At 42.7% G+C, this 26,347-nt stretch overlaps 1 protein-coding gene across 1 annotated transcript; it reads left to right on the top strand.

The window, feature by feature from the left end:
• The first annotated feature begins 1,514 nt into the window (after positions 1 to 1,514).
• On the top strand, positions 1,515 to 7,560 carry LOC147439910 (large ribosomal subunit protein eL30). Its single transcript, XM_086485636.1, has 5 exons — positions 1,515 to 1,666; positions 2,444 to 2,549; positions 2,632 to 2,733; positions 7,202 to 7,270; positions 7,347 to 7,560. The coding sequence occupies exons 1-5, from the start codon at positions 1,646 to 1,648 to the stop codon at positions 7,382 to 7,384; spliced, it is 336 nt and encodes a 111-aa protein (XP_086341762.1). The 5' UTR covers positions 1,515 to 1,645; the 3' UTR covers positions 7,385 to 7,560.
• The last annotated feature ends 18,787 nt before the right edge of the window (positions 7,561 to 26,347 follow it).

Genomic DNA, 26,347 nt, shown 5'->3' with positions numbered 1-26,347 from the left:
AAAATATTAAAAAAATAGTCTAATTTTTTGAAGTTTCCTCTTGAAATATTTTCATACCATAGCCTGGACATTGCCGAGCAATATTTGGGGAAAATATGCCTCGGGTTAACACCATACCATTTTGAATGTCAAAAATGCCGAGAAATTCTAAACACTAGGCTAATTTTTTGATGGGTTTTTACACTATTTTTCTCTCTTTTGGGGTTGAGAACATTTTCAAAATTGAAAACAGTATGGTATTAGGTCAAGGCACATTTCTCCCTAGCAAAATTTTTTGAGAGGAAATTTGGAAAAATTAGGTACTATTTTTTGCGTTTTTACATTATTTTTCTCTCTTGAGAAAAATTTAGAAAATCAGGTTACTTTTTTAGCTTTTTATAGTATTTTTCTCTATTTTGGGGCGGAGTTTCTCCTTTTCGCCTTGCGCTTAACCGGCATTTTGGAAATTGAAGACGACACGATATTAAGCTGAGGCACATTTTTCTTACTTTTTTAGCTTTTTATAGTATTTTTCTCTATTTTGGGGTGGAGTTTCTCCTTTTCGCCTTGCGCTCAACCGGCATTTTGGAAATTGAAGATGACGCGATATTACGTTGAGGCACATTTTTTCAAGACACTGACGACATGTTATTAAATCGAGAGAAAGGAGATCATACTTGTTATTTTTTAATATTGGAAATGATGGCCACGATTTCACTTTGAGTTCTCTACTTCACCATAAGCCACTGACACAAAGAGTCCTCAAAGCTCTAAGCTCTAAGCCTTAAATTAAATAGGCTAGAAGTGCATTTTACAAAAACTCTCTCTCTTTTGAGGTTGAGAGGGTTTTCAAAATCGAAAACGACATGGTAATAAGGAGACCCTACACAAAGGGGGGTAATTCATTACATGACAATTTTACCCATTCAACCTCAGAGCCACAACACGCACGTGCATTGTTAAGCAATTACTCGTGGTGCGGACTACATTAGTGATGAGACATAGTCTCTGGATCAAAGGGCTTAAAGCCTTAAACAAATGAAATGCCCAAAGTTTCTCCAGTCGCTCTCCAATGCTCCATCGACTGTCGAGCCTTCGCCTAGTAGATTGCCGTTAAGGCTCTGTTGCTCCGCATGCGCATGCAGTGAGAGAAGGCGGGTGGCAGCCCCTGCGCGCTTCTCTTAGAGTCGAAGACTGCCTTTAAGGCTCTCCTGCTCCGCATGCGCATACAGTGAGAGAAGGCGGGTGGCCACTGGCGCCCCATCGCAGCATCGCTGTCGTAGACTGCTCCGCATGCCTTGCCTTACAGCCTTTAAGGCATATGAACTAGGACGCCTAAACGATCCCAACACTAAGGCCATTGCTTTCGGAGGCCAAAAATCTCTTTAACATGTTTGAATGATTAAAATGACTCAATTTTTCCAAAATTGAATATGAAAATCCCGTTTGTGAATGTATCTTTGTTAATTTGTTTAAAATGCTTGCATTGGAGACCCCTTGCTGCTAAACTCACATAATACATGAACATGATTACACACGTGGAGCTTTATTGGTAGAAGGTGAATAACGTCTTCTAACAAAACACCCCTAGGATATATAGTGAAGGCTTCATTGGCTGTCTTTCCTCATAGTTAGGAGACTGGTCGATCGGTGAAGGGACGAAGCCATGGTGGCCGCCAAGAAAACGGTAAGCTTCTGTTTTCCTCCGCTCTGTTCGTTTCCTTGGGGGAGAGGAGATCGGAAAATGCTGCGTCTCTGCCAAACAGAGGAAAAGCATCTTTGCTGTATATTAGAAATCAAAGACACTTGTGACAGAAGTTTTATCAGAAAAGTAGAAGCTTAGGCTCCTGATTGGTTGATGAAGGGTGGTCGAATGAGGACATTCCTGTGAGAGTGAACATAGTGTGGTTTTGTGATCAGCATAGCTAAGTTCATGCCTTTAGTTGCTGAACCCAGGCAGTATATGCATGTTTGGATTGGTTTTCTACTAGTTCTTGTGAAATTAGTGACTTGACACATTTTGCTTCTTGAACACTCTGAAATGAGCAACCAGAGCCAGTTAACATTTGAAGAAGACCTGTTTATTTGAAAGGTCCGCATACAAGTGGTATGCCTGCTATAAGCAGGCATACCAGCTTCAAGAACCTGGCTGAGTTTTGTGTCAAAAAGTAGCCTTACTCTCCCACAGTTACTATCTTGCACATATGCATTTGTATTATGTGCTTTTTCTCTTGATTATCCAAGAATGTCATAGGGTATTGATAATTGAAGTCGTAGGTAGGAATCTATTGTTTGTGCTTTCTTTCTTTCACCTTTACCTGCACCTCAACTCTCTTGTGCTCAGTGGCTTCAAAGTCCACGTATCTGTAACTTGTACTGCATTTTCAGTTATTATTTTGCATACACCTCTAGTTCAATAGCTGACTAAGGATTGGAGTGACATGAACTCTTACTTTACTCACAGAAAAAGGCTCAAGAGAGCATTAACAACAGGCTTGCACTTGTGATGAAGAGTGGCAAGTACACCTTGGGTTACAAGACTACCTTGAAGTCTTTGCGTAGTGGAAAAGGTATTCTTATGATGCCAAGTTGACCCTATAGTTATGAGATTTACGTGCTGCTAATCTGTGTGCTTGGTTTGCATCTTTGCAGGAAAACTTGTCATTATTTCCAACAATTGTCCTCCTTTGAGAAAGTCTGAGATTGAGTACTATGCCATGCTTTCAAAGACTGGAGTGCATCACTATACTGGAAGTGAGTCACTGAGTGTCTACAATCTCAACATTATTGGGTGCAGTCTGTGTGCAAAGTTGTGTCGAAATGTGAGGTTAATTGTTCTTTTTCCATAATGTGCGGATCTATAATTTTGGACCCAGCTATCTGTAGCTCAATCAGAGAGGTTGTGGAGAGAGAATGAGCTTGACTTCAGTGTTATGGCCTTCTTGCTGTTGTATTTCTATCATAGCGCTGAAAAGTGTGCAGTTTGGTTTTCTCGACAGAGGCTAAATACTAGGTGGTAGAAGATTGTTACAACTGTGAAGAGGTTCATCTTTCTTTTCGCGAGATCCCATTTAAGATGTTGTGCATGTGCGCGAAAAATGAGTGTGTGCCGGCTGACTCTCATGGAGGACTCTTGATGTATCGTAAGCTTCAATTATGTATGGCTTTTGTCAGCTTGCGCAAGTAAGTGTTCATTGTTTTTCAGTAAGGGAAGCAATTTTCTGGGAGAATTTAGGCGAAAGCCTTTTATCATGATCATATATATGGTGGACATAATGTGAACAGAGAGGGACTAGGTACCAAGCCAAGTATAATTTGCTCAATTATTTTAGTTTAGAATCATAGCCCCAAAGGCGGGAAATTGCGTGGGCATGTGTACCCTTGGATGCAGTATAGCTAAATTTTATTGAGTGTCTGAGATCCTTTATGGGCTTACAGTAAGTTCTAGATATCTAGTGAGAAGAGAGTAGAAATTTCTTTGATATGTTTGATAAAGCGAGTGGGGAATAATAAAAGTTTCTCAAGAGATGCCTATGAAATATAATATGAGCATTTGAAAATATTCCATTGACATTTGAAACTTTATCTAAGAACAATGTATTTTGTAGATTGTATCACATGGAAAATTGAATATTTGCAACTAATGGAGTGTCTTTGCATGAAATGTGTAATTAAAATGTGGAGGTTTGATGAGAACATCTCTCCTTGATGGAGAGACGAGAGTGAACATGGATCAAATTCAAAATTGAAGGCATCACCAAAGGCGAGATTATGAATAAGGTTTTAGGCAAGTTATTTTGACCTGATGTTTTATCTATGGCACAAAGTGATGACATGTTACCATCGTGTTGTGGCACGTGTGTAACGACAGCGGAAGGTGTGGTGACACAGGAGAGAGAGAGAGAGAGAGAGAGAGAGAGAGAGAGAGAGAGAGAGAGAGAGAGAGAGAGGGAAAGAAATGATATATTTGTTAGAGTCCAGATTCGTGTCCGGTGGTGGCTATAGTATCTCTCAAAAGCAAATTAGGGAGTTAGGGCTGTTATTGTTGTGCCTGGCTGTATGTGTGGTAGAAGGACCTTTTCTCAGTGATGCACTCCATGGTGTTGCCCACCTAGTAGGCTTGCAGGAGAGGGGACCCTGGTTCCTAGGGTTTCCCCGGGGTCAAAGTCTCGAGTGGTTTGCAGCTCTACTACTAAATACGTGTCTTAGGTCACTTTTAGTGAGTTGACATATTTATTAGCATTTATTGGCCATTTTCAAAATCGTGGGTTTTAATACTGGGTAGGGCAATTTGCCTATTGCCTTGTATATGTGGTTCCCCTCCCTTGTACTTTCGGCATGCTTTTTCTCTCTCTCCTACGACGTTAAAATTCTCTTCTCTTCTTCTTTCTCTCTCCTCCTCCTCGAGCGTTGTTGCTGGCGCTCTCTCCCTCTCTAGCGCTCCACTCCTCCTCTTCTTTTGAGCCCTTTCATGCGCACGTGCACTTGCAGATTGCTACCCGTGCCTGTTCGGTGGGCGGTATGCGATTGGAGTTCATCTACGAGGAGATGTCTTGCAATAGATGGGAGATCCACTGGCTGCCCGCTCCCTAGGGGAGGTTTGCTCGTGGCTATAGACGAGATCATCACCCAATTCACCCTTTTCCGTTGCACCTTTGACATGGTATTTGAGCCATGGCGTGCTCTCAAATCGGATTGGTAATTTGTGCGAGTGTTTGGTGTTGAATTTCCGCGACGAAAAGAGATGGTTTATAGGTTTTTCTACGTTTTTCTCTCATTTGGGGCTGATTTTGGCTGAAGTGGACAGATTTGAAGTTTTCCCTTGTGCTACCTCGACCTAGGCTCATCACATGCCCAAGAGCTCTCACACGATGGAGAGGAGCGATGATTTCGACATGAATTCGGGTTGCGATAAAGAAGTACGTCCTGAGGTAGCCACTGACGAAGGTGGAGAACCACTTGTCAATGAGGAGTGGGGAGATTGGTCCTAGTTCTACTCCGACGTAGGTGATCAAACAATCAAGATACCTATCCTCCCTGCCTTTCCCTTGGATCGGCAATGGAATGTTGTCCAAACTGATCACCAAACCTTGCGATACTCTCTCACGTAGACGAAGTTGTCTGAGAAACACATGCGGTAAGCAAACATCTTGTGAATATTCCATTTTCAGATTGTGCATGTGCAAGGGAAAAAGAACGTGGTGGCAAATGCGTTGTCACGGAAGCCCCAAATTTTGGTAGTGTCAATTCTGTGCCATTGTGAACTGGACGAAATGAAGACACAATATGTTGAAGATTCAGATTTTGCAAGGATTTATGATCAGCTTGTTGATGGGCAACATTATGAGTACTATATGCTTAAGAATGACTTTCTCATCATGCATGGAAAGTTATGCGCTACTAAACAGTTACGACCAAAGGTTTTGATGGAATGTCATGCTCCACCATATGCTGGGTATCGTGGAATTGATGCGACAGTGAAAGGGGTTGAGGTGTTTTTCTATTGGCCAACTTTACGTCAAGATATTGACACGTTTGTGAGATCATGCTTAGTATGCCAAAAAGCAAAATTTGATGGGCAAAAGCAATCGGGATTGTTAAAGCCATTGCCGATCCCTGATAGGCCATGGGAAAGCATAGCGATGGACTTTATCTTTGATCTTCCAAGAAAGCAAACAAGCAATGATGGGATTTGGACTATCATTTGTAGGTTCAGTAAGCAAGCCCATTTCATTCCTGTTAGGAAGAAGATAAAGCCAGAACACATGGTCAAGTTATTCATGAGCAATATCTTTAAGTATCACGGGATGCCTCGGTCAATTGTTAGTGACATGAATCCGCGTATGTCGAGTCTTTTCTGGTAGGCATTGTTTGAGAACATGGGCACTTCGTAAAGTTCTCTTTAAACTCAAAAGCATCTGGTCCAAAAGCAAAGCCAAAAGGCTGCTAGCGTAAATCACTGAAATCCGTACAGCCTGCCACGTCATCAGCCAGCGCAAAACACGGAAATCCGTACAGCCTGCCACGTCATCATGTCAGTGCAATTTTCAGAAACTGCCACATCAACTGCGGGTCTTGCTTTATTTTAATCTTTACGTCACATGGGGCCCCATCAAATGGGGTCCCCATAAGTTGGTAAGACTTCTTCTTCTGTTACTTGTTCTTAGGGTTTAGGCCCCTCGGCCACTTTGATGTCACTCTCTTATCATCAGGCTGTTGGTTGTATGATTTATGTAAGCACAAGGCCAGATGTTCAATAAAAGTTAGCAGATTTATATGTATACCTAGAAGAATCCACGATAAGCCCAGATTCACTGTCACAAACTGTTGACGTGTCAAAGCCTAAAGAATGGAGCCAACTTACAGATGCCAGTGTCCGGCATCAGGTTGTCTAAGCTTCAAGCATGTCTCCATAGGAGTAGCGATAGATTTTTTGTTTGGGTGTGTACTGTGCATGCATGCTTGGTCGTGTGTTTTTTGCTTGTTTTGGTTTTTGGGCAAGAAACCTTTAGTGCAGGGCGGCTTTAGGATGCTGAGCCCTCATTTTACTTTTTAAGGAGGCCTTCTGCATATCGGTGCTTGTGGAGGTCGTGGTTATGTTGATTCCCACGTGGGATTGGTTTTCTTTTTCCAGACAGGTGGCAGCAGTCAAGAACTCTGCACTTGAGGTGGCCTCTTGGTTTTTACGAGCACTTACCCTGTTTTCACGAGCTCTTCCCCTTCTGCTTGGTAGCGGATTCTTAGATAGTTGCTTAAATGCCCTTGTCACTTCTCATCCTGCTGTTGTTCCGCTTGGTTGATGCTGCATTTTGGTTGGTCCTTAGGGAGGTCTCTATTACCTTGTGTTGGGCCTGTTCTGCCTCCTTATGGTAGATTTCAAGGTTGATTGCTTGAGTCTTGGCTGTTCTGGTAGCCATTATAGATGCTCAGTGGTTGGGATTGTACAAGGCATGTGGTTGTTCCCTTCTGGGTTTTGTGGGTTACTTCTTTCTCAACCTAGCGGGGTACTTTTCAATCTATTATTACAGGACAGGGTCTGGGGCACATCGATCAAGGATTTGAACTGAGGACCGCGGGTCATAAGACTTGCAGAACTAGGACCAAACTATTTCTAAGAGACGTCTAGGGCTGGATGTGCTTTGGAACTCACTTTTCTTCCAGTGCGGCGAAGAAATTTCTTTTGTCTGTATGCAGTTGGTCTGAGCCATTCACTTTTTTGCAGACAATGTGGATCTAGGCACGGCATGCGGCAAGTATTATAGAGTGTGCTGCCTAATCATAACTGATCCTGGTAAGACAAGGCACATATTTCACATTTGCGGCGAGTTGCATGCCAATTTCTAACTGGTTTCGGTTCCTGTTTGCAGGTGATTCAGACATCATCAGGTCTATACCTGCAGAGTAGGTTTTGGCCTTCTGTGTGGAGGATTTTCACAGGTAGAAAGCAAATTGTATTTTTACAAGCCTGGGTTGAGACGATTTTTCAATGTGAGTAGTCAAAGGTTACCCTTACGCAGATGAAGCTATGGGCTTTGTTCGTTTTTCGAAACTTATGCAATTAAGATTAAGTCATTTAAGCCATTCTTTGCCTTGCTGAACAGTTGTTCTCCATAATGTTTCAACTGTGTATGTGAAGGTTATGCCACTTTTTAAGATTCAATTCACACGACCTTGCTCGCTTCAAAAGATGAAGGCATTGCATCACGAGAAGCAAGTACCTTTCCATAATGGATCTAGGGAGCTAAGGGAAAGTTGGGGCCCGCTGTGCTGTGCTATTATCTCTCTCTCTCTCTCTCTCTCTCTCTCTCTCTCTCTCTCTCTTATGTTCCTTCTTCTTTCTATCCTCTTCCTTCATATGAATAGAAATGTTTTTGTAAGTGAGGTTATTTTCCCCATTCAATTAGTTAGGAAAGTTCGTTAAATGCTGTCACTTATGCTACCGATGTATTTCACATGCTTGGGACATAAGTAGGACATACCTCCCACCAAATTTAAGAGGGACTTGGTAATTGTCATGCTCTTTTATAAAGTGGTTTTTTAAATTGATCCCAATTGTTTAAGAGGGAAGATTAATGAGCTTGTCATCTGTTTTGTCAAACAATGATGCAATTGGTCGAATGCACTTCCAAAAATTTTCCAACTTGATTGATATTTGTAGTGTCAAACATGACTTTATATCCATTCCATCTCCAGTACCTACGCAAGGGTATCTGTGCGAGAGAGAGAGAGAGAGAGAGAGAGAGAGAGAGAGAGAGATTCATTGGATCTGTTTCTATGTATACCTACAAAAGAATATCAATAAACAATGCTTATGTGATAAAAAACACCATTATTGCGGGATCACCAGAGAGCCCCATTATTGCGGGTTCGAATTACCATAGCTTGGCTAGATTTTGAGCTCGTCTCTAAGAAAACCGAAAACATCATGCACATTTTAGTTCAAGAACTTGCAATTGAATTTTGCCACCCCTATTTCTCTACACGTTCACTGTATTTTCTTGGAAGTGACAACTCACCACAACCATAGATCCCCTTTCAGTCACCCATGCTGTTGGAGATGTGGATAGTGAAAGAATAACGTCTCCCAAACTTACTGTTATTCTCAAGTTTAAACAGAGTAGTCACATAAATCTATACTACACATGAAGAGGGATCAGTAGCCATGTGGATACAAATTCAGCCTTCGGTGCTCTATTTTTGATCTCTCTCTCTCTCTCTCTCTCTCTCTCTCTCTCTCATGTTCTTCTTTCTATCCCTCCAAAAGGGTTACATATAGAAGTTGAGGCTAGGAGGCACAAACAGGTTATGGAACCATCTTAGAGTTTTTGAAGATTGAACATCACTAATGAATCACTTGCGCAAGCAAAGAAAATAAAGCATTGGATGACCATATCGCCGTCGTAAATGAATCATCAATATGTCTAGCTGAGGAAAGGTCATTCTTTGAAGAATATATATGAAAGATTACTCCTAGCTTATATATGTCTTTCCAAAACTCTCATATCCATGATCAACAACTTATGCTTCTTCAATCTCTAGTAGGTGCAATTGTGGATACAATGTAATGTTTGAACAATATGCACAACAAGGTGACAACAAGCGTGCCATTAGAAATGTAGTCCCTTGAAAATATTCCCACTTTTTGCAGGCTATGTCCAATATCGACAAGGCCAAAAGCTCTTGGCTGTTTTTTCAAAGGAAGGGCCTCTTTCCATATGCAATCACCCATACTTGAACGTTGGGGGTATGTGATATTATGCAAGAAGTGGTTATTATTACTATACTGAGAGTAAGTCATGTGGGTTGTTGGGAAAAAAAGTCAAAGTTTGCAATGCTTTGGTTCCTATGCAAAATGTGGTGTATACACCCTTGAAAAAATATTAGTTTTTAAGGAGCTCTCTCTCTCTCTCTCTCCCCACAATGTGGTCCCTTGGAACGCATTGCTTGCTAGATATAGCTGATAGGGGCATAACAAGAAGCATTGAGCTACTTTTGAGCAAATACAAAGGCACGATTTCTTCCCAAATAAGCATTTGGTTAGAGTTGTCTTGTTCCAAACTACAAATATTTTCACGTGGCGACAGATGCACCATACCCGAAGAAGCCAATAAAGATTCTACCTTTGCATAACCATAACTACCATTAAGACATTTTTGTGGTTCTCTCACTATTTAGCATGGGGGAGCCTTTATTGGGGACCTACAATTGTGCTTAGTCATTGTGATTGAAGGTAGTCTCGACTGTTGGGATAAAGGCGGACTCGTCAGGGGCGTCCGACTGCCTATCACTTGTACAAACCTTATTATTTACTAAATAGAAGAATAAGGGGCTCTCTCACACATTGTGGTGAGTTGCTCCACCCACATAGAGCGTCTTTCCTCTTCTCCTTGCTCGCAATTTACCCGCACCGTGCACTGCTTTCGCACTCACAAGTGGTATCAGAGCTACGGCTTTGTGATGGCGAGGAGCATGGCAACATCGAGAGCTCTGTGGTGATAGCTTGCTCGTTGTCGGTGGTGGAGATATTTAAGAGATCTAGGAAGCTTTGTGAGAACGCAATGGGAGCTCAATTGAGAGTGATGTATTCTCTTGTGGAAGCTTAAAAGAGAGTGTGGAAGTTAGTGTGTAGATGAAGATGACCTAAAAATTGTGTGTGCACAACATCACAATTTTGTAATTTGTTTCTCTCCTTGTAGATTGCTTATTTGAAAATTTTGTCCACTGTAACCCTCCGTGTCAACGAGGTCTACAACTTTGCAGAAGCATTTTTGCAATTTTCTCAACAATTTGGTGATATTTAGCTCAGACTCACTCTATACAGGAAATGTCAGGTTTTCTATTTCGAAGTGTGCAATATAATGCACTTTTGAAAACACTATAGGTGCTCGAAGTTGGGTACATGAATTTTGAGGTTGAAGATGTAATTTAAGATTAAGTAGAGCTTCAGGTTTTTTGGTAGATTTGAGTAAAGAAGAAGTGGGAAGATTTGACCGGCGGATACCCATTCCCGGCCGAGGCGACGTTGTCGGCATTGGCACTACAGGTGGAGCTTCTTCTATAGGCTTTCACAAGACACTTCGACAATGATTTTCTACCTTTATTCATATTCTTTGCAGACATATTTGCATACGATTATGGCACATCATTGATGCCCATTGTACATGCATTTCAATGATCACTTTTGAGTGTCGGTGAGCTCTCTTGAGAGCATTGTTTTCTCATTGATCCAGTTTCCAGAATGCACCTCTTTCGACGCTTGTTTGTGCGCGGTCACTCGGTTTGTGTATGTTGTGTTGGGAAAGCTTATGGCTTCCCTAATAGACGTAGTAGAGAGAGGGAGATGGATGAAAATAAAGATGATTAGTAGCAAATAGTTGTGCACACAAAAAAAGAGTTTGCAATTAGGTTTTCAGGCGTTTTAAGTAGGCAAACATATTGTTCATACTTACATGGCCGCCCAAGTTGGGCTGAACCCAAACATCTGTTCCCTTTCAACCAAACTTGGCACTTTTCCAAATATCGTTGCCCCCTTGAACTAAGCTTATCACACTCATGACATAGAGTTTTTGGTGTACTCAAAACCGTGTGTTTTAGGTTTTCTCACAACCAAGGGTTTTAGGTATACCCATAACTTGGTGCTACCACAAAGTACCTCCCCTGGATACGTCACACTTAGGGTTTTTGGTTTACTCTCAAACCTTGGGTTAAGGTTTACCCAATAACCTCATGAGCGTGGAATACAAGTACATGGGGCTTCACATTTGGAAGGTCTTACCTGTGGCTTCATATCACTTGCTAGGGCAATGTCTAATCCCATCACAATCATAAAAGGACTCATCGATTGAATTATTATATCAAGAAGTACAAAAATATGCAAGGTTCGGTCGCTTAGATAGGCTTTATTTTTGTACTTCTTGTTTGCGCACACACCAAAATAGGCTTTATGCATGATAGTGTGTGAACCACCTCTTAAAATAATGGCTTCTTTTGAAAGAGCTCTAACATAAGCCTGAAAATGTTGCACCATTGTAAAACAAAGAAAAAAGAAAAATTGTGAGTTGGCTGTTGCTAGAAGCCTATGCATGTCAAGACACCAAGCAGATTGGCGTACTTTGTGGATAGATGGCTACTATCATATCACAAGAAGTTTTGGACAGATTCTCACAATAATTCTCACATTGAGACTTGCCTCAACATCAGGAGATTCTGCGAGGGAGGCTCCGCGTACCTAGCTAGGTATGCGGTGCCTCTCGAGCAGAAGCTCATGATGTTATGCATTGTGAAAAAGACTCCATTTTCCTACATGAGAAAATTTCTAAATCTTCTTGTGATGCATGAGACTCCACCAAGCACTGGTTGCGATGGCCTCTACCTCAGCTTCCGATGCCATACTGGCCATCTCTGCTCTGGTAAGATCCTCTCATAGAGATAGCCTCTCGTGTGTCTTTGCAGCTTTGCCTCGAAGCGGCTTCTCTCACAATTTCTCCTTCTTGCCTCTGCATATGACCTCTCCAGTAAAACGCCCAGAGAAAATATAAGATGAGAGTGAAGGGAGGCTCTAGCTTTATTCGCCTCTCTTCTCCAACGCACAACTTTCCTTGCTTCCTGCTTTGCTTTTGCTTCAGCTGTTTCGCATATCCTACTTTAATGCCTTAAGAAAAAGAGCCCATATATACACAAGCAGTTTTGGGCAAATTCCCACATTGTGACTTACGTCAACATCATGAGCTTCTGCGAGGGAGGCACCGTATACCTAGCTAGGTACGATTGGGGGCAGGGGACCGCCGGCCCAGTGGGTGGGCCGGCGGTCCCCTGCCCCCAATCGTACCTAGCTAGGTATGCGGTGCCTCTCGAGCAGAAGCTTATGATGTTATGCATTGTATGAAAAACACTGAAAAAGACTCCCTTTTCCTACATGAGAAAATTTCTAAATCTTCTTGTGATAGGGTGTAGATATGCCAAACATTTCATTGCCCAAAACTTTAGCTAAAGGGCAGATTATGGGTTGTGACTACAAGTAGTAGCTGAGATGCAAACATGCTGCATTCGGGGTGTTGGCGGATAAAGTAGCAGATCAGTGGAGCTTCCAAAATATGAGGGAGGCCAATAGTGGAGGCATTGTGTAGCTTAGCATTTGGGGAAGTTGTACAATCGGCTGAGCTGGGTTGAAGCCTTGCTTGAACCTTAAGGTGCCACAAAAGTGTTGCATGTGTCTAAAAGCAAGAGGATGCTGCCAAAGCTCTGAGACTAGTTGTTGGGAAAGCCTATGGATTCCCTAATATAGTAGAGAGAGGGAGGTAGATGAATGAGAAGATGAATAGTAGAAGATAGCTGTGCACACAAAAAGAGAGTTTGCAGCAGTTAGGTTTTCAAGCGTTTTAAGTAGGAAAAGATGTTGTTCATACTTACATGGCCATCCAAATTGGGATGATCCCCAAACTTTGAGTGCGGATTTCCATTGTATGCACATTGTGGAGCCATTTTGTCTTTTCTCTTTGGCATTGAGTAGTGGTTTTGGTTTATGGTTTTTTCAGTCATCTTTTAGTGACCATAGTGGTTGAGGTTTACTCCCACCTTGCTATGTCATTTGTTGATAGATTTCGGTCAGCTTATAGTGGTCGAGAGCTTCTCCCACTTTGGCATCTTTGATGTGGTTTATGGTTGAGATTTTACTTGAAGTTTTACTCAGTTTTAAGAAGACACAATGTGCGATTTTCCCTAGATTTCTTGCCATAGTTTTGGCTTGATTGCCATGCACTCTTTTGATGTATTTGAAGTCATTGGATTGAGACGGTGGATCCCTCTTGTTGTGGTCGACTTTGCTCCCACATTGACGGGCATACAATTTTTTTGGACATGGACATGTGTTCACGTACCCACACTTGCAAGAGTGCATATGAGATGTATACTCATGTACATGAGATGGGTATATCCTTGTTTTGGACACAGACAGATGTTTACATACCCACACTCACAAGAGTGCATATGAGATGTATGCTCATGTGGCTATGAGTTATACTTAGTCAGATTTGAGCTTTAATAGTGTTGGTTGAGTTGTTCTTCACTCGCTCTATAGGTTCCATGTATATTTGGTAGTGGTCGACTTATTCTCCCACTCGCTCTACAGGTTCCGGGTACATTTGGGAGTTGAGACTTGCATCAATGTGACGAATGTAGAGTATTGTGTGGTTATGATGATGTGAGAGATTTTATGCATTGATGTGCCTGAGCACTACGAGTGTTGGTGAGCGTTTTTGAGAGCATTTACTTCCCCATAGGGAGCTCCTGTTGGTGCTGTTCAACATTGGTTTATGCACATTGCCCTTGTACATGTTGCAGTGGTCGACTTATTCTCCCACTCGCTCTACAGGTTCCGGGTACATTTGGGAGTTGAGACTTGCATCAATGTGACGAATGTAGAGTATCGTGTGGTTATGCTAATGTGAGAGATTTTATGCATTGATGTGCCCGAGCACTACGAGTGTTGGTGAGCGTTTTTGAGAGCATTTACTTCCCCATAGGGAGCTCCTGTTGGTGCTGTTCAGCATTGGTTTATGCACATTGCCCTTGTACATGTTGTGGATCCATAGCTCTTGTTTATCCCACTTTGACAGCCATTGTTTTGGTGATAGTGGACAAGTTATAGAATATTCCCATTGTGGTTACAAGTTACACTTTATGCACTATTTTTGATTGATGTATATTTTGATCGTGACTCTACTGCTTACATATTACAGGTAGTCACATGTTACATGTTCTACAAATTTTTCTTTGGTGGAGCTATGCTGAGTATTGATCATAGTTATGATTGTGTAGTGGTTGAGCTGATCTCCCACTTGATATTCACTTAATGGTAGTTGATATGTGTGATAGTACACGTCGGCACTTGAGGTGTTGGCATTGTGGCCACACAAGACACATTAAACGAATTTTGTTTAGACACATGAGATAGCAACGTAGATGTATGTGTGACGTAGAAATGGTTTTGATATAGACTAGAGAGGTGGTTTTGTACGCTAGTGATTGTCACGTTTACCTTTTGTGTTACTCTTGCTTTTATGGTCGATAGAGATGCCACTTTCTGTCGATGATTGCTAGATGAGTATGTAGCACTCAACATCACATCATGATTGGTTTAGCACTTTTGCTAGTGGGATCCTTGGTTGTGTCCGTCCATCCGGCATATGACATATAGGGTGCAAGCGATGTATACTTGTCACTACCCACTTGTGCATCTTATATACTACGACATGTGTGTTATGTTCCCGAGATTGCGTAGAGTTTGATCTCGGTGAGACAGTGGATATCAGATATTGCTTAGAGAGCACTCTTTCTAGATGCATTATGATTTCCTAGTCATTGCATGGGGAGCGCGGAATGTCTTGGTCTACCCTATGCATGTATTTGAGGTATGAGATAGCATAGTCTCATGTTACAAAGAAGAGACACGGTGAGTATATTTTGTGGATCTCCAGATTACTGTGCATGACATGTTTGCTGTTACAGAGTTAGAGCGGCCATGCTCTAGCGAGACACAATAGATTGATCCTCTTAGGACATATCTACCTCCTACCATGGAGATGAGCAATATAGAGGACTTTGACATGCTCATGCTAGAGATTGATATGGTGATGTCAAGACATGTGTATCCAGTCCCTATGGATGATGAGGGAATGACAACTACCCTGGAGTCAAGATTGACGAACCTATATGTGACTAGTTTTGGAGGTGGTGTAGTGATTTTAGAGATACCTGCTACGAATTGATTGGTAGAGGTCACTCTACATGGCGTTGATGCGATTGAGATTGATATGCTTACAGAGATTATGCAAAACTCTCATGTATGATCTCTCAGTGTTGAGACCCGATTTAATAGCTATAGTGGGAGCCATTTGGGGTTGTCAGTCAAGCGATGACTCACACTAACATGATGCATCATGGAGAAGTGTAGGTCATTACAAGATACATGCAAGGTATGCATGCTAATTCTAGCTGGGATATATGCTTGCGCACACAGCTAGAGCCTATACGGCGGCATGCATCAACTTTGTGAGAGCCAATGGGCATAGGTTGAGATGAGATTCCTCACTATACCTTTTGTACATACTACTAGGTCCTATAGTAGTACCATTTATCAAAACATTCACATTTAAGTGAGAGATTGTTGGGGTGAAGGTGGTGTGCCTCTTACTTCGATCGGATGCGTTTGACCGCCCATTAGTTGTACACACCTTATTCTCTACTAGATAGAAGAATAAAGGGCTCTCTCACACATTGTGGTAGGTGTTCCACCCACACAAAGTGTCTCTCCTATTCTCCTCCCTCGCACTCCGCACACTGCGCACCGCTTCCACACCTAGTGTGTGACATAGCAATTGGATCATGTTTATGAGCTAGGGATGAACTATGGATGACCAAGTTGGTGAGGTAGAGGTGAATGCGGATCTATTAAGCACCAAGGCCCAAGCCGATCACCATTTGATGCCGATCTCTTGAAGCAAAAGTTTTAGATTCTATAGATGGCTGTACTTTGTTTGTACTATTGAGAGTGTCTCTTATGTATGTCGATTGAAGCCGTTTTGGCTAATTTGATACTCTTGTTTAGTTACCCTGTCTATGTCTTTTGATATCACATTATGGAAAATTTGATATCCATTTGGCAGTGTTTTGCTCTCATAATGCTTCTCATGTATGATTAATGTGGGTTTTGGTTCATGTGGGAGTTTCTTGCTCTATTGGCTCTCTATTTGGCACCTATTTGAGATACATATGCCATTGTTAGTAGTTTTTTTATCTATACTAATCATGTGTCTCATGGTCTACCTTCTCCCATTCTCCCTTTATCAAGGCAAAAATGTGGGCTACGACAATCCCACATAATTCAAGACGCCACTCTGGAAGATTGGAAAGATCCATGGGGGGAAGGGGTGTTTGAGGAGAAAACCATAGAAGTCACAGACACATTTGTCCAAGTGGATCCGATAGAATTGGGTCAATTGATGGATGCATGACAAGGGTCCGAGTCCACTTTGGAATTTCCACAAACAACTCCCCTAGAATTATGATCCACATGGTGTGGGTTCGTGTCTGTATTGCATCTTCTTGCGTTAGTCGGATTAAGTCTAGGAGGGAGTGATGTCACAACATTGTGGAAATTGTACCACTTGTGACTGCAAGTCGGGATCCTATTTGGCTTGGACCCTCTATTTTGGATCCACTCGGACCAATAGGAGGCCCAAGCAGGACTGCAAGATTCTCCTCTGGAATTTCAGTGGTCACAATTGTACTTGTTCAGATGGGACCAATAGTACTAGGAGCTTCTGGTATGGTAAGGCCCAACAGTAAGCATCATGGGCTTAAGTACAAAAATTTGCGGGTAAACCCGATGAAGATCCAAATTCACATGTACGATCCTTTGAAAAACAATATGCACTACTGGATGGTAGTGGTGATGTGGTGCATAAGGAAGCGATATTTGAAACCACCCTGAGCGAGAAAGGGTCAAAGTGGCTTGCACAGTATCTGATTTATTATTTCACAACCTTTGTGGATACTATTATGGTGTTCTTGAAGAGATATTGTATGGAGAAAATGACTCTGTGGATGTTAGAGTGTCAGGCCAATGGTAGGATCGGGCAGCAGGCCAAAGGCCAGGGACTGAATGGCTCAGTGTTGCTAGGAGCTGAGGGCCATGCATAAGTTAAGGGGTCCTACTTGCAAGGGCCAAGGGCTATAAGTAGGGAGGTTGGGAGGAGAACGATATGCCAATCCACCCTTTGGCCTTTCATTGGTATCAGAGCTCAGGGGGAGAGCTATGGAGGAAGGGGGCCTTGCATGGCTTGTTGCATCTATCAATCTCTCGCTCTCTGTCTTGTCATGGAGGGCATAGTCCTCAAGATTGGAGGGAATTTTTCATGCCTTGCATGGGGGAGAAGAAGAAGCCGCAGCTTGACTGCGGGGGCATGGCCGCTTAGCAAATGAGGTTGAAGGTTGAGGGTTGAGGAATGTGGGCAAGCACCCCTAGGAGGCGGAAGCGAGGTGAGGTCGGCCATCTCCAAATCTCTCACAGAGCGGCTCCATAGGGTCACAAAAGGTGGGGGAGTCTTTTACGTCACAGGGCCGCAACCCGCCAATCATTGCATGATGAGGCAACTCGTTGCCAAGCCTTGCGCAGTCGCCCGCCGCTGCCGCCATCGCTACAAGGTGAAGGGGCACACCCACTTAGTCGCCTAAGGTTAATTTTATTTATTTTTTGACCCTGAACTTATCAAGGATGTGTGACCACCCCCGGCCACACCCAATACAACACTCAACGGAGCATGGCAAGGCCCCCGCATCTCGGCAAGATTATGACACATATTCGACAAGCCGCCGATTTTTTGTAGTTGCAAAAATTTGAACGACCACCATCCACAACAAGGTCGTAGATTCAAGGATTTCTGAAGGAATTCAGTACACGTTGAAGGTTTTTTGGTACATGGGAGATGCTTCATGGTGCATCCTGTCAAGCCAATGGTAAGACCGGGCAGCAGGCCAAAGACCATGGACTGAATGGCTCATGGAGGCTAGAAGCCGAGGGCCATGCATAAGTTAAGGGGTCCTACTTGCAAGGGCCAAGGGCTATAGGTAGGGAGGCTGGGAGGAGAACGATATGCCAGTCCACCCTTTGGCCTTTCACTGGTATCAGGATAGAGTAGTGAAATGCCAAAGGGTGGTCTGGCATATCGTTCTCCTCCCAACCTCCCTACTTATAGCCCTTGGCCCTTGCAAGTAGGACCCCTTAACTTATGCATGGCCCTCGGCTCCTAGCCCCAATGAGCCATTCAGTCCTTGGTCTTTGGCCTGCTGCCCGGTCCTACCATTGGCCTGACATTACTCCCCCCTTGGAGAAGCGTTTTTATCCTCAAAAACAAAAGTGGTGAGATCTTCCTAAGAACACTAATGTTTTTCGCTGTGGCACCCTTCAAGGATCCAACTATCTGCTGAACCGAGAGTATGGTGTAGTAGGAGGTTCAATAAAACCAAGAGTAACATCTTGATTTTCCACATTATTATCCATTTGCAACCGTCTTGTGTTACCAGATCCCGTCCAACATGGTATGTAGACTCCAGTTAGCACAACAAAGATGTACCCAAAAGAGTACCTCGTTTCACTTTCCATGAAAGTAACTAGCTGACGTAACTTATCAGCAAAATACAATTCCTTGACTTGTTCTCAATTTTCATTAATAAACAGCCCCACCAAAACTAGTGTTCAAGGTTGAGAACCTGAATTATAGATGAAGAGACTAAACCTAGTCGCAAACATGCTTTAACTTATGGTAAGAAAACTCCAACTAGAGAAATACAAGCTTTATAATTGAATTGCTTGGTGCTAACGTACACACGTCACATATCCTTTAGCACAAGATTACACTTTGTAATCTACCTAGTTTGTCTATCCCCTTGGATACTGACAATACTTAGGTGTGTTTCCCCCACAGTTTACAATCTTTCAAAATGACCGGTAAATGGGGATTACAATGTCGTACAACATTGCTGAGGAATCAACAATGGCATGAGTAACCATCTTGGTTAAATTGAAAGATCCACAAGCACCCAAACTGAGTCATCACCTCTATTGGTGATTGGTAGATCCAAAATGAATCTCATAGAGATACTACACATAGAGTGCAAAATGCTTCATAAGCAATTAATGGCAAAACCAGATCCGAACTTGTATATTCATGATCATGCTTGCCAATACGTATGGAAAATGTGATGCTCCTAGCACACATTAAAGAGGAGTGTAAATAGTTCTGAAAAGAAACTAAATACTTTGTACTGCAATCATTTGCAAGCCTTGCTGAAACGTTTGAACCATAATAGAAGGTGAAATATTAATCACTTTGAGGTACAAACAATGAAACCTTTTCATTAACAACTCATAGCCTTGATATATGTTAGGACACGGGTCCTACGGACAGGGTCCTACCCTGAAGGGGGTTCACGGACCCCGGCCACAGGCCAGCTAGCAGTGTGGATAGGGGATCCTAGGGCTAAGAGCCTATAAGTATGGGCGGTTGGGTGGAGGATCCAGGTCTCTAGCTCCTAGGGTTCTCATGTAATGTCAGGACACGGGTCCTACGGGTAGGGCCCTACCCTAAAGGGGGGTCACGGACCCCTACCACGAGCCAGCTAGCAGTGTGGACAGGGGACCCTTGGAGCTAGAGACTTGGATCCTCCACCCAACCGCCCATAATTATAGGCTCTTAGCCCTAGGATCCCCTGTCCACACTGCTAGCTGGCCCGTGGCCGGGGTTCGTGACCCCCCTTTAGGGTAGGGCCCTGCCCGTAGGACCCGTGTCCTGAAAATATATGCATAAACAATCATCCGTTAATGTGGTTAGCCGCACTTGTAATCTTAACAAAGTCGTTCTGCGTATCCGATAATTTTTTACCACTGAAATTGTTCCTGATACGACGTACTGAAAACGGTCTAAAAAATGGATTTGACTAGCACCTAGGTACATCGTCGCGACACATAATTGAAGTAGCGGCACCAGTGTTAGTTCTAGAGACTCATATTCTCCACATGTGAAATATGTCTCAGATCAGGATGTCTGAAAAAATAACATCCTTCAAGTACACGATGTACTTGGGTGTGCAGATAACTGTAAACACGCATGCGACGTGCGTGAGAGGGACCCTCATTATCCATGCTCCACAATGGCTAAACCAAACTCCTTGGAGTTCCTAGACCATGTTGTATCCCATGTGACAACATGTGCCAAATCAAACCCTACAAATGGGTCCATACGTGTGTAGTGCAAAATATATTTTGGACAATACGATCCAAAATTCCTGGCTCTTACATGACCTTGTCATCTCTCTGAAGAGCAAAAATGGATGAAATCATTCAAGCTTAGTCATCCGACTTAAGAAAGTCAAGCAAAGCATATTAAAAAATGGAACTAAACCAAATCAGATGCGTACCTGGAGGTTGAACATAAGTTCACTTACTTGTAATGCAAGGTACCTGTCCAAATTTTCCGCTTGCAAAGGCTTAGGAACACTAATTGAAAAGTAGTGCAATGCAAGTAGTATTGCATATGTAACCCTGGGTGTTGCCTTTGCAATCCAAACCCCTTGGTAAAAATCTACATCGTCAAACCCGTTGGTGAGACCTTACATAGAAATTGCTCAACTAGCAAATAACAGTGACCACACAATCGACCGTGTACAAAAATGTTTGAAATCAACTTGAAAACTTGAAATTTGTCCACTACCCCTTGACAGCTTGTGGCCTTCTTTCCTTGAAAGTGCAAGTATGAAGGTTCCAAGAATCGATCATCAACACTTAATACGTGATTTAGTAATCACGAGCGGGATCTTACCCAAAAATTGTACTCGTATAAACAGTCTCAGTACTATAGATAAAATAGGAGATCCACTCAAGTTTGAATCGTATTCACAATTGGATCTTCTCTTTACCCAAAAAATCCATAATCTAGGGTTTTTTGTGAACATCCATGCTGTATGAAATGATGGCTTTATCTATACACCTTGGTCGAGATAAGCCCTTGCGAGTTTAAGATGTTCAAAAATGCAATTTGATCGTCACGCTTACAATATGTAGTGCTAAAATAATGCCCAAAAAATGAGTAATGGCAAGACGCTTGCTTGTCCATTAGAATCGATGGGTACTCAACTGGATAAAATTGTTCAATCTTGTGAGCAATCACTAATGGATTAGAAACAAACGGCTCTTAGCTGTTGCAAAATAGGGGACTCTTAGCCCTTCAAAAGTGGATGACTCTTAGCCCTTCGTGTTACCATATCAACATAGAAATATTTTAGTAAAATCCTGCCTAATTTCACTTTTCTCTCAGAGAATTAGAAAGGAGAGAGAGAGAATGTTGGACTGAGGAAAATCCCGTATTCTACTATATTGAATGCCCCTTGTATATGCTCCAGTGCAGACCATGTCTGTGTCATAGCTTATCGTATAAGCGTACAATAGTGTGTGTGTACAATGCTCTTGTAGAGAGAGATACCATAATACACATCCATAACTGAGCTCACCCTTGATAGAGTAGCTAGTGCTATAGCGGAAGTGTATGCAATGATGGGTGTCATACGTCCATTGTACTAGTATACCATGCATAAAGAACAAAAAATAGAATAATAAGCCATTGGCTTCAATGACAGTCTCAACCATCTGAGCTTCTAGTATATGTGCCTTGCACAGTCACACTGGCATGGATACATCAGAGTGCATCGTTGCAAAAACTTTGAGCTTATATCCACACTTTGCTAAATGCCAACAATTATATGCCAATGTCATTGATTCAAAATCAACGACAAGATCTTGACACGGGTTAGAAGCTTTGCTTCCCATGAATGGTGTCAAAGAACTTTGCTTTGGACAACACGCAATCCTTGCCAACTCAAAAGTTAAGATGTAGAAAAACAAGAAAACTTGAAATTGTCTAACCTGGTTGCCCTGCTGTGGCGAGTTTCCTTGAATTTTCAAAAGTAAGGTACAGAGCCGTGCTCCTCTGTCTGAGAATCATAATCTTGGTTGATTGCATCGATGGAAGAGAACGTGCCTAGGAGTCCTCTTCTAGCATTGCTTGCCAACATCTTGAAATAATAATTAGCGATCGGCCTTGCCGAGTACCTTGACCTCACAAATCACAGGCCATGCTTAACTTACTTTTACATGCGGAAGGGTTGAATAAACCCCAATTGTGTAGCCCAACCAGATGACGTTGGCTACACAAGCTTTTCGCATGAGCACCCTGTACGGAGCCTTGCTCCCTCACATTACAATTGATCGGTCATCACTGGTCGGTCTTGCGGAGTTCCTTTTTCCTACAAGCCACATGCCTTGCTTGTACTTGCTTACATAACCAATGTACCTTGGTCATACAGAGCCTGCTCCAATCTAATGACTGATGCATTGCCGATATACCCATATACTACCTTGTGTTCATGCTCAAGGTCGAGACAAAATTTTAAGAAACTTGACTGCGTCGATCCACCACCTTGTCGATTAGGATGCCATATTGAAAGCATACAATTTTGACAATACATATCTAGTGCAATTAGATAAACAAAGCGTACCTGGATTGCAACTATTAATAGTGCCAACCTCGTACCTGGCAATTTATCGTCTCATTGGCTTGGAGCCTTGCTCCTCTCTACATGATGCCCTTGCACCTTGTGCCTCCTCCAAAGTCAGCAAAGAGTTGATCGACATCATCACTTGCTCGGCATGCACGAAGAATTTCTCTTTGCAGCATCACTAACTTGCCCAAGCCATAGTGCCATTCTCATTGCTTCCTTGCATGTTGCATGACCTTGCATGTCAAGCTTTCCTTATTCGTATGGATGTGCCATGCAGAATCTTGAGCCTTGATCGAGTACACAAAATCTTGTTGTACTCTTAATTCCTTTGCTATCAACATCTAGCATGTATGTTGGCTCATAGCCTGGACAAAATTTGCATGGCAAGAGCGCTCCATGTCGAAGAAGATATCTTTGTCATTGGCAAATTGTCTTTGCCATGATCGTGAGATGTGGAAAAACCATTGTAGAACTCTCAAGACCATCTCAAGGTTAACAAAGATTTTGTCGATGGAACACCACTTTGCATGGCCTCGTAACCAACCCCACAGTAATAATGCGTGATTGACATGCCTTGTCGAGGTCATTTGTGAGGCCTTTATTGGTTTGTCTTTGCCTTGGAGGCTATGGTCGGAGCCTAGGTGAGTACATGGCACTTTTCTTTGTATGACTGACCCCTTAGGTTGCCCTTTGGGTGCCCAATGTTTTTGTAAAATTATAAAAATAAGAGGCTCTGAGCCTAGCGATGGCGACAACCACCACACAAGAAAGAAGGAGAGAGAGATCTCACTATAGGTGTTGAACGAAGGGCTGCTCAAGTGTCAAAAAAGGCTCACCGTGGTAGGGCGAACACAACGAGAGAGAGAGAGAGAGAGAGAGAGAGAGAGAGAGAGAGAGAGAGAGAGAGAGAGAGAGAGAGAGAGAGAGAGAGAGAGAGAGAGAGAGATAGATAGATAGATAGATAGTTCTATTATCGTCCTGGGAGGTCAAATATGACCTATGGGACCAAATGAACATGTCACGTGGTGTGGGTGGAGTTCATAAGTGACTCTCGATGCTCAAAAATGGCTGAAATGAGCGTCGCAATAGAGAGTCCACATCGTGGTTGGGAGAGGAAGGTATGTAGGGAGAGCTCATGGCTGAATATATGGGGAAAAGAGGACCTAATGTGGTCAAAAGCTGAGCACTCAAGTAGTGTGTGGTACTCACTCTCTCGCACTTGACGAGGGCATAAGGTGCAAAGTCGATGACACTCCTCGCCAGTGCCCCAACGTCCTGTCTCGCAGCGTAGAGAATGGGAGCTAAGACGAATGGAGGCAATGGTGCGGATTGCACTCAACGGGATGGGCTCAAGGATGTAGGAATGGGTTCGGTTACCTCGTTCCGAGAAGAAGAGAGATTTGTAGTTTGGGGCAACGTGTGTGGTGTAATGGCTGAAGCGAGAACCTCCGGATTTCTCCCAAGCCATGATACATTGGCGTTGTAAGAAGGCCTCATTAACTTGGGAGTCGATCGACGCATCCTTGACCAAGTGACATGCATCCCATCTTCCAAACCATTTCTTGATATCAAGCATCCACCCCGAACTTAGTATTTTGCTCTTGCATGTCTTTTGAACCTTTTGACTTGCTTCATATGCGATTCTAGGAAGTCGATGCAAAGGGCTATGTTGTGTCTTACGCATGTACTCCACAACCCTTTCCATGCCCAAGACCTCAATGGGAAGCGATCCGGACTCAAGAAGTAAGAGCATGTAGGGTGTTTGTGTCTTGACTTGGAGAAAGTTGGTGAGAAAATGCTTTTGGACATTCTCAAACTCTTTCCAAGTAGACTTCCCGATGCTTCCACCCCACACCTCCACTCCATAAAGAAGCACCGGTGTCACCAATGTGTCAAAGAGGTACTTTTTGAGAGCCCAACACTTGATCTCTCCTGCATTGCACATGTTCTCAAATGCATAATAAGCCCTCTTTCCGGCTTCCAAGCGACGCATTGCACAATCCTTCCATTTATGATTGGATGGAACCTCAAGGCCAAGGTACTTGAAGTGATCTACCACTTCAAGTTTCTCATTGTTGTATACAATGCATGGATTTTTGTCATTGAGGGTCTTTACAAGCATAACCTTGGTTTTGGATCCATTCACGATCAGCCCGCTATGTAGGCAAAAGCGTTCCAAGACACTCATAAGCTTTTGTGCATCTTCTAAGGTATGTGTCAAGAGCACTACATCATCGGCATAAAGCAAAAGCATGATCACCGCATTTCCAATCTTAACCTCTTCTATGCCTTCTTGCTGCATAAAATCAAGAACCATGTATTTCAATTCATCAATGAGTAGCCCAAAGAGGGTTGGGGAAAGTGGGCATCCTTGTTTGACACCAATAGTGCTTGCAAAAAATTCTGAAATTCCATCTCCCATACGTAATCGACATATCACTTTTTGGTAGATGCGAAAGACTGCATGCATAAAGTCTCTCGGCACTTGAAGGCTTTGCATACGTCTCCAAAGATTTCCTCGCGGTACCATGTCAAAAGCTTTCTTGAAATCCACAAAGCAACAATACAACTTTTTTCCTTTCAATCGAGACGCTTCCATAAGAACTCGAAGAGTGACAAGGTGATCAATAGTGCTATGATGCTTTCGAAAACCTGCTTGGCCAAGCGCACGTTTGCCATTCTTTTCAGCCCATTCACTTATCTTCATCTCCATGATACATCCAAATAACTTTGCCATCAAAGAACCAACCATTATAGTGCGATAGTTGTTCACATTGTTTACATCTCCTCCTTTGTGTAAAGGTTTGATCCAATTTGCACTCCAATCATGAGGCATGCCATACTGAAGTGCAAGGTTAAACATATCGCATATCCAATATCGTGTTTTCTTGCTTGTCCATTTAATCATTTCAGCCTTGACACCTTGAAGGTCACCTGCCTTGCGAGTAGCAAGTTTCTCAAGCGCGCGGCATACATCTTCAATGGTAAAGAAGGGAGACATAAATGGAAGGGAGCTACAACCCTCCATCTTATCAACATTGGGTTGCTCATAGAGGTTCTTACAATGCATATACATATCCTCAAGAGTCAAGTCACCAAAGCTCTCAACGCGCTTGCCTTTTAGATTTTGCCAAAACTTGCCACATGCATGTGCTTTCTCTTGAGCTAAAAGAAGTTGTTTTTCGACTTCCCACCTTCTCCTCTTCTTTTGAACAAGTGCTTTGTATGTGTGTGAACATTCCAAGTAAACTTCCTTGTCTTTGATTGCATCCAATCTTAGCAAGTGTTTTCGGGCTTGACTACATTCCATGTCAAACCATTTCTTCTTGGTGCTACCCTTCTTAGACCTTTTGCAAGACATGTGTTTCGCCGAAAAGCATTCCTTCGCACAAGAGAAAATTACTTCTTTGAAAACTTTCCACTTACATTCTAATGTTGGGCTCCCTTGATGCTCTATCATGCTTAACATTTGGTCCACCATATCAGCATATATAAGTGCTCGTTTGAAGTCTAGACGTAGGTACAAATGATTCACATCATGATTGGAGGCTACATGCTCGGGCCGTTTACCACACTTGAGGTCAATACATAACATCCTATGATCCGATTCCGGATTCCATTCACCAAGTGTAAAGCTTTGTATGCATTCTAGAGTGGCTTCTGAGAACAACATACAGTCAATCACGCTAGCACCATTGTGCTTTTTACATGTAAAGTCATTGGTGCCTTGCCATAGAGATACACCATTTGCAATGAG

This window comes from Adiantum capillus-veneris, chromosome 16 (assembly GCF_014529385.1).
Source record: "Adiantum capillus-veneris isolate H3 chromosome 16, ASM1452938v2, whole genome shotgun sequence".
In the NCBI taxonomy this organism is placed as follows: Eukaryota; Viridiplantae; Streptophyta; class Polypodiopsida; order Polypodiales; family Pteridaceae; genus Adiantum; species Adiantum capillus-veneris.
This window is presented reverse-complemented; position numbering and strand designations above follow the sequence as displayed.

Bases quoted from the DNA above. Each gene is read 5' to 3' on its own strand.
- LOC147439910 (XM_086485636.1), top strand. From the start codon at position 1,646: ATGGTGGCCGCCAAGAAAACG. The intron at 1,667-2,443 runs GTAAGCTTCTGT...CTTTACTCACAG, and splicing joins TGGTGGCCGCCAAGAAAACG to AAAAAGGCTCAAGAGAGCAT. The intron at 2,550-2,631 runs GTATTCTTATGA...GCATCTTTGCAG, and splicing joins GTCTTTGCGTAGTGGAAAAG to GAAAACTTGTCATTATTTCC.